An 8,767-nucleotide genomic window follows, 5' to 3' on the forward strand; every position below is an offset into this window, starting at 1 on the left:
CACTATAAAAAGCGTCCTTGAGCACAGAAATCCTCTCTGCACAAGTGTTTTATTCAGTGGTGATGTATAGCTGCATCTAGATGCACAGATTCAAATGTATGTATTTATTTCTCATTTTAACCGAAATGACTGCAACTGGTGGAAATGTTTTTTTTTTTTAATAAACACAATATACCAAGTGGCATAAACATTGCATTGAACGTGATGCAATTTAGGCTGATTATTATTGAAGCATTGTCAGATAATGTTAAACAAACAGGCAATGTTATTTAAAATTGTGTTTAATTTCGATAATTTGATGTCTGGGCCATTATTTGTAAAAAAAATATATATTTTATAAGCATTAATGCTGCTTTGTCGTAATTAAACCGACACATACTAAATAAGTTACTGGTCAAATACCTGCATCCAGACATGTTAAAGGGATGTCGGTGATTTAATGCTTCACACGAGTTTTCTCACAGCACTAACACGCCAGCGATGCAAAGGGCGAAACATACCCGCGTTATGTCTTACAGGCGTGGATGGAGCCCTTATAAACACACAACCCTGCTTTCTTGGCCACAAACACCGACTGAAATCAAATGTTTTACAGCCAATTAATATTAGTCATCTGGTCATATTAAAACTCCTAGTGGATAATATATGGCAGCGTTTCCATTTAACATGGCATTAAAATGTAAGGTAGCCTAATAGGAATGTGTGTTAATTGTATAAATCAATAATAAAATATTTACGTGACAGTGCGATTATATAGTAGCTACAACAGCAATTTAAAGAGGAATAAATATAGCTTCATAAAGAAATGTGTTAATGCACACAACTCCAGACAGGCGCACACAGAGGCCAACACAAGCTGTTAGCACCAGCTCATCATTTAAAATCATCCAGATTAATATTCCATTTCATGAAACCAGACAAACAGCACAAATGACACAACACGGCAGCGTAGCTTCCTCCACTAGATCCATGTCTGAGCTCAACAGAAGGAGATCTCTGTCAACCCAGAGATGGTCACGTGGCCCAGCATTCAGACTGACAACAAAAACACCAAACCCTTCACTGCGAGGCGTCCTTTACCTCGTTTCTATTACGTTCACTCCGAATCCCGGAGGCCTGTTCGTCCTTCAAGGCTCATTTCAAGACCGTGCAAACTTTCTGACACCGACGCATCACAGTACAAGTGAACAATACTTCCAACTGAAAGGAAGCAAATCCTGTAAAATACACAAAATAACCCAACATACATAGCACAACTACAGATGGCCCTGCAGCGCGTTGACGCTGCTCTACAGGTGCAACTTGTAAAAACGCGGCCTACTTGCTCAGAACATCCTTCACGTTATCAGACGTTAAATCCATGTTTGCTTCCACTGAAGTGCTTTTAAATCAACCAATCATTCAAACATCCTCTGCTACATGTTTGTGTTTCCAGGTTTTAATGGGAAACTTCTTTAAAAATGTTGCTTTGCAGGTTGAGTGTCGTGACAATCTTACCGCGTTTCTGTGGTCTTCCTCCCGGTGTCGAGCTGTGCCTGCGAGTCAGCGACGAGGGCCAAAATACCTGCCCGTCACTTTGCGCACACATGATAATGTATTTGTTCCTCCGTGTTTATTCCTGCATAGTTTTCACACATACTTGTGACCTGTGACTGAGTGGTTTAGCTTTCACTGACCTGCTGCCGGCGGAGTGCAACGCCCTGTCAACATGAGACCACAAGGGGGCGCTCTTTAGCTGACATCACAGGCCTGAATGAGTGAAACTAAGGTAAACTGGTGCCCAGTTTAATTTATTCAGGGTCACCTTTAGGAACTGTTAGCTGCTACAAGTCTTATATAAAGAATTAGAAGATGACGTCACTCATGAACTTCAGGTTGGGGGGAAATAAAGCTCAGAAATGAAATGAAATGTTTACCCATTGTTTGTTTATTATGCACAATGTGGACATATCATATTTCCAAACAACATATATTGTAATGTAGGCTGTCATTATCATTATTGTTGGGTCAGTATTGGTACTGCAGCACTGCTGTATTTATTTTTATTAGTTTCTATAGATGAAAAGACTTTTAGCATTATTTTATACATTCCTGTCAAATCCAGACGTTTCCAAAAGATGCTAAATATGGCAGGCTAGCTGTTTGGATTATTATTGGATTATTACCAACTAGAACAAGCCAGTTAAACACGATGTTGCACATTGTGGAAGTACCGTTTTTTCCATTTGAAAGCAACTTTAGGTAAATGTATGTGCGTTAGATTAGTTTTAATTTCAACATAATATATTCTGGACACAGCCGGTGGAGTCGGTTTCTTTCTGAACACATGAGTTGTTCGGTTTACACGAAATGGCACATTTCATCGCTTTGCATCGCTCTTTTCACGAGGCGTCGAGTTGACTGAGAAACGTAATGATATTGTGGGGGATTCTACTCACCAGAAAGGAAGCACTCACCACATAATCAGCTCATGAAACACCACATACAATAAACACCGGTTGCTCGTGATGTAACTCTTTGATGAACTGTATTTACAAAAACATCCTCAAAGACTATGAATGTGAATACATCTGCTCCAACATTAACACACAAAACAAGGGGGAGGGACTTTCCAACACTGCTTTCATATCCTGCAAAATGTCAGCTCGTTGCAAATGAAATAAATGTGATGTACATTCCATATAAATAAGGTAAAAGGGTAAAGAGGAAAATCCCACTAATGAGGCGTGGGTGGTTTGAGAACATACGTCTGGTCCAGTGAGGTCTCTTTGCTTTCCCTCCATAGTTGAGCGAAAGGCAGCTGTGAACGTTGAAGGACAAAAACAGCTGGGATCGGGAGACATTGTTGATACAACAGAATGGATTGCCTCATAACTGCCTCATTGCTGAGACAATAGCCAGGCTATCCGTCATCTTAGGTCAGATATGAACTTTGAGATTTGGATCAATGTGTGTCCGATTGTTGACAATAATAATTCACTGACGGAATCATCTGTGGTTTACTTTAATGCACCTGCGACCACCGGCGTCAAACTCTTTTACTTAAAGTGTCTCAGCTTCTGTTCCCATAATTCTTCAGCATGGGCAAAAGGAGACGAGTATACACTGTCTATTATAACTTGAGTTTGGTGTAATAATCCCTTTATGGTCACGGTATGCTGACACTTCATCTTATAAACACAGTAGCCTCCGAGGGGGGTTGAAACATGGTCTTTATGCCTGTTGAACACAGTTATTACAGACGTTTGTTAGAGTTTACTGTACAGTAAACTGTTTCTCCTCCAAACCTCTCAGTGCAAAACAACAGGGGAAATCATGTATCATATCATACAATACATTCCCCACTATCTCTCCAACTCCTCAGTGGCTTTGAGGGCCGGGTTCTTATAGACCAGAGCGATGTCGTGGTTGCTGCTCGGCTGCGTTTGTGCCCGTTCCGGGGTTTGGCTGTTCGTCGTCCGTCTTTGTCCTCTCAGAACAGACATCATTTTGGACCGGTAGTGATCCCCGGCCAGGAAATACAGAATCGGGTCAATACAGCTGTTGATGCTGGCCAGCGGCCTGGTGATCTTGTAAGTAAAGTTGACGATGTTGAGGGTTTCACAGGGGAGCTCCAGCACACGGGAGGCGTAGTAGAGCGTCCGCGTGACGTGAAACGGGACGAAGCTCACGGCGAAGGTCACCAGCACCACGATGATGAGCTTGATGGACTTCTGGCGCGAGGCGGCGCCCTGAGGGCTGGCGGATAATCCCCGTCTGGGTCGGCACAGGGCCCGCGTCATCAAGCAGTAACACACCACTATGACCAGGAACGGGACGCCGAACAGGAGCACCATGACGACGGAGCTGTAGTCCACGTACTCCTCAAAGGCCTCCTGGCTGGTCGTGTCGTGGCAAAGAGTGTCGTTGTCCCTCCTGGACGTGGTGACGAAGATGAGGTTGGGCACCAGGCACACGCTCACCACCCCCCACACCAGGCCGCACACCAGGTGTGCGTGGCGGGACTTCACCAGGGTCAGCGCCTTGATGGGGTGGCAGATGCCCAGGTAGCGGTGCACGCTGATGCAGGTGAGGAAGAGGATGCTGCAGTAGAGGTTGGCGTAGAAGAGGAAGCGCACCGTTTTGCAGGCGACCACGCCGAAGGGCCAGTGGCTGCGGTTGGCGTAGTAGTAGATCAGGGTGGGCAGGGAGAGGACGTACAGGAAGTCAGACAGGGCGAGGTGGAACATGAACACGGTACTGGGGTTCCACGGACGCATCTTGAGGAACAGCCACAGGGCGGTAGCGTTGAGCACGAAGCCGACCACGAACACCAGGCTGTAGGACACGGGCAGCAGGATGTATTTGAACTCCTCATCGAAGCGGCAGCTGGAGTTGAAGATCGCGATGAAGAGCGTCGATTGGTTGGGCGTGCCAGGGTCGCTGATGTCCGTTTCCATAGTGACGGAAACTTCTAGGTGTTGCACCTTCAAGCCGCCAGGTCACCGAACCTTCAAATATATGACATATAAATATAAGATATCAAGACATTATGATTATCAATGAGAAAAATACACATGTGGAGTAACTAGAATGAAAAAGATATTAGATATTGATGATTGATGATGTTTTTACTTTATCGGCAATGATATGTTGTGGTTTCTTTGTTTCCTTCTTTTGACAAATGTACTTTTTGTAAGTCGTTTGGACAAAAGCATCTGCTAAATGCCCTAAATGTAAATGTTTTTCAAGCAAACATAGATTCACAGGTTCCAGTTTCTCAGTTGTGAGGATGATCATTATTTCACAATTTTATGGAATCTTTTGGAAGAAAGGATTCATCACTCTTCATTGTGAAATTAAATCATGTAGGAGTCACATGTTGTTTAGTCGTCTGTGATCAATCGTGGCGGAATAAGTATCCAGATATACTTAAGTAAAAGTAGTGCCACAGTGTAAAAATACTCTGTCCTCCTTCATGTTATTATCAGAGTGTCACAGTATTATCAGCAATAAATACTCAAAGTACTCCGAATGTCAGAGTAGATAGATAGATAGATAGATAGATAGATAGATAGATAGACAGATAGACAGACAGACAGACAGACAGACAGACAGATAGATAGATAGATAGATAGATAGATAGATAGACAGATAGACAGACAGACAGACAGACAGACAGACAGATAGATAGATAGATAGATAGATAGATAGATAGATAGATAGATAGATAGATAGATAGATAATTATTATTATTATTATTATTATTATTATTATTATTATTATTATTATTATTATTATTACAGATCCTTGTAAGTACCATCTGATGTTGTAGGTGGATAAAGCATTCTAAGCTCCATTCACTGTTGGATAATAATAAATGTAGTAAGTGGAGTAAAAAAGTAGGTCAGGAAGTGGACGTATCCTTCCAGAGAGCCACAAACACCTCCAAAGTTCTTCAGTAAGTGCCCGTGATACTTTGACACGTGTGTTAAACCTCCCGATCCTCGACCACACAAACACAAGAAGCGATTATCGCGACACTGCGAACTACTCACCCCGAACAGGATCCTAAAAACCAAAACCGCGTCGGTCCGCGGCAGCTCCTGATGCCGTCGTCTTCCCCTCCTCCAGCCCGGGTCGAGCGGCTGCTCCTCTCCGTCCGCCGTGTCCTTCGCCCCTCCGCCGTCCAGCCGGCGCGCATTAGATACGCGCTGGAAGGGATTGTTCGGTGCCGTTCGTGTCCATGGCAGCGCGCAGCGCAGGACGCATGGGGAGCATACTAACACTCACACTCCCTCTGACTGCACAGGCCAAATGGGAAGTGGCCCTGCTGAGTGGACAAAACAGCCGCCCCAAAAGTCTTCAGTGTGTTACTTTAATGTAGGCTGTTCTCGTTATAGCAGCTCCTCGTGTACTTCTACACTAATGAAAAAAAACTTATTAGCGCTCCACTTATATTGTTTTTCCTCCTAATGTAATCATTCTGCCTTAAAATGTGCGCAATAATTCAAAGCTCATTCTTGTGTTACTGTTTTCTTCCACAGCAGCCAAAACAGGCTGTTATCCCTACTACAAGGATGTGCTCAATATGAATCTATTAAATCATCCACAGGATATCAACTAGCCAGACTCAGCTGTCTGGAGCCAAACGTGTTAACACGTAACACGAGGAGCCAGCTCTCTAACTCTGCTTCACATATGCACCAAATGTGGAACTCCATTGTAATATTGCTGCTTCTTAATAAGGACAATGTGGCAATTTTCAAGTTTGTTGTGCAACTAGCCGAACATACGTACCATAGGCTACTGACGGTTAATGTTTCAGAAATTAAGCAACGTTTCAAGTTTAAATGAGAGACGGAAGTTTAAACGGCGTGCAAAGCATATTTTCACACCTTACTGTGAATTAAGAATGTATTCATTTTTTACCAAACCAGAGTTGCTGATTGTTAGAATAGTGGAAAGCCTAATGGAATAATGGTTGTTTTTATTCCGTTTCTGTCAAATAAAGAGAATTAAGAAAGTGAACGCTTGTATTTTCTTGTTTAGGTGTAAGAATATTGGCTTCGTTGAATTTTATTGAATTGATTTTGCTTATTTATCAGCAAAATTCCCGCTCGTGCGCAATGATTCCTGTTACATGCACAGCTGCCACAGATCCACATGAGTAGAGATCAGCTTTCTTGGCCATTAAAGCGTGCACTGTTTACCATCTGCACTGATTGAACAGCCAATCTCCCTCTATGGAAACTGTGATTATGTTTTCCACCGCTGGTATTATGTGTCTCATTCCCCCTGACACCCCCTCCCACATAGTGAATATCATCCAACAGTTATTCAATGGCTTTTCCGGCACCGGGAGAAAGCAACACCATATTTGTAGCAGTAATCCACCAAGGATGTGTGATGTCAGCACTGTTGTTCAACCTCAACATATGTGAGGCAAGAGGGATTCAATGGCATCTAGAGGGCTGCTGATCACCAGCAGTAAAACCAAAGCCATGCACATCAATGGACTAACAGTAATAACAACAGAGGAACAGGTTAGACCACATGGATCATTTCACCCAGGAAGCACTGGGGCGTAACAGTAAGTCAAGATAGAACACGACACAACCTTTCAAACATCATGCTTTTGTCGGATCGATCCAATCATCTCCTGAAAAAGATACGGTAAATGGCAATTACATTGCTTTTATAGAGAACTTGTCTAGTCTAGTCTTCTGCAACACAAGCCAACCTTCACCCATTCACACACTGGTGGCAGAGGCTACCATATAAGGTACCACCTGCAAACAGGAGCACACAGGGAGCAACATGGGGTCCACCATGTTGTTTAAGTAGGGGTCCAAGGATCAAACCAGAGGCCTTCTGATTAGTGGAAGACCGCTCTACCTCCTGAGCTACAGCCGGCTCTTGATGACATACAATCCATACTCAAGAGCGCAGGTGGATCTGGATTGGCCACATGCTCAGATTGGACATCAAAGCAATCCCAAGACCCCTAGATGGTAAAAGAAGGAAAGGAAGGCTTCAACGCCACCAACGGAGCTGGGAGATCATCAAAAAATTGTCCAAAGACCTGCCCTGTGCTGGCACAGCGGGGGATGAGTGAGTGGGAATGATCCCCATGACAACACTTAATGGCACTCAATGCTGAAATGTTATAGAAGTTAATATTTGCACAGCTGTACAGTAGTCCATACAGCTATTATAAAAGGCGACATTTGCTCTCTGGAGCCGCGAGGGATCAGCTGGCTCATCTCTTCAGGTTATCTCAGGCTTCATCTGCAAGATTCACGCGATAAGGCCTGGAATTATAAAGTCTGATCATAAAGAAATAAAAGCAGGCAGGATGAGGAATGTTGGTGTCAGAGGCAGATGATAAAGTGAGGTGAGATAAGGTAGTCATTTAATAAGTTACCAAAAACTACAGTTCGACTGACCCATGGTCACAACAAAAGATCATATCCACTCCACCAATCCAAAGACTGTAAACATATTTGGTGGGTATGACTTTTTTATAGTCGACATTGAGAAAGATATCTCCTTCTAAAGTCCAAAGGTGCAAAACAAGAAACATCTTGGCAACATTTGGAAGTTAATTTAAGATAGATTTTTAGGACTGATAACGAATCGAAATACTTTTAGTCCCGAGTTTAATCAAGTTTGAGAAATAATTTAGGTGAAAACTAATCCCTCACATATAAATCCAGACCCCTTCACCCCTTTCAGAGATGCAGTGAGGACGTTGTGTGTGTGTGTGTGTGTGTGTGTGTGTGTGTGTGTGTGTGTGTGTGTGTGTGTGTGTGTGTGTGTGTGTGTGTGTGTGTGCTTGGTGGTTATGTATGAGTTTCTGTGTCTGTGTACTGTTTGGGTTTCTGTGGTTGACATGACTGGAATGTGAGTGGGTCACTGACAAAGCATGTTCTTCATTGGAAATGTTCAAGGGTCAGCGAGATGGAAAACATGCTAACTGTCCACTTTAATCAGACCAGGAAGATGATAAGTTGAAGATGATAAGTTGATTTTTAATAACTGACCCTCATAATGTGACTCAGCACCCCCCTCCCCCCATGGAGACCTGGTGAGGGCCCGTCAATAGCATCAACGCCTTCGTCATCCAGGAATTGCCCACACACTCTGGCCACATGAGGCCGGGCATTGTTCTGCACCAGGAGGAACCCAGAGCACTGTTGGCTGGAGGTCTGTGTGACCCTCCAAGGATATGCCTCCCCAGACCATCACTGAGTGTGAACCTGCTCTCATCTGAAGAGAGCAGGGT

The 8,767-nt window shown here is 43.6% G+C and overlaps 1 protein-coding gene across 1 annotated transcript; it reads right to left on the minus strand.

Annotated features, from left to right (window-relative positions):
• Positions 1–1,904: 1,904 nt before the first annotated feature.
• LOC311013924 (P2Y purinoceptor 4) lies at positions 1,905–5,784 on the minus strand. Its single transcript, XM_084010231.1, has 2 exons — positions 5,538–5,784; positions 1,905–4,490 (listed from the first exon to the last, which is right to left on the minus strand). The coding sequence occupies exon 2, from the start codon at positions 4,437–4,439 to the stop codon at positions 3,345–3,347; it is 1,095 nt and encodes a 364-aa protein (XP_083866357.1). The 5' UTR covers positions 4,440–4,490; positions 5,538–5,784; the 3' UTR covers positions 1,905–3,344.
• Positions 5,785–8,767: the final 2,983 nt, after the last annotated feature.

Source organism: Eutrigla gurnardus (assembly GCF_963514095.1).
Source record: "Eutrigla gurnardus genome assembly, chromosome: 5".
Classification (NCBI taxonomy): domain Eukaryota; kingdom Metazoa; phylum Chordata; class Actinopteri; order Perciformes; family Triglidae; genus Eutrigla; species Eutrigla gurnardus.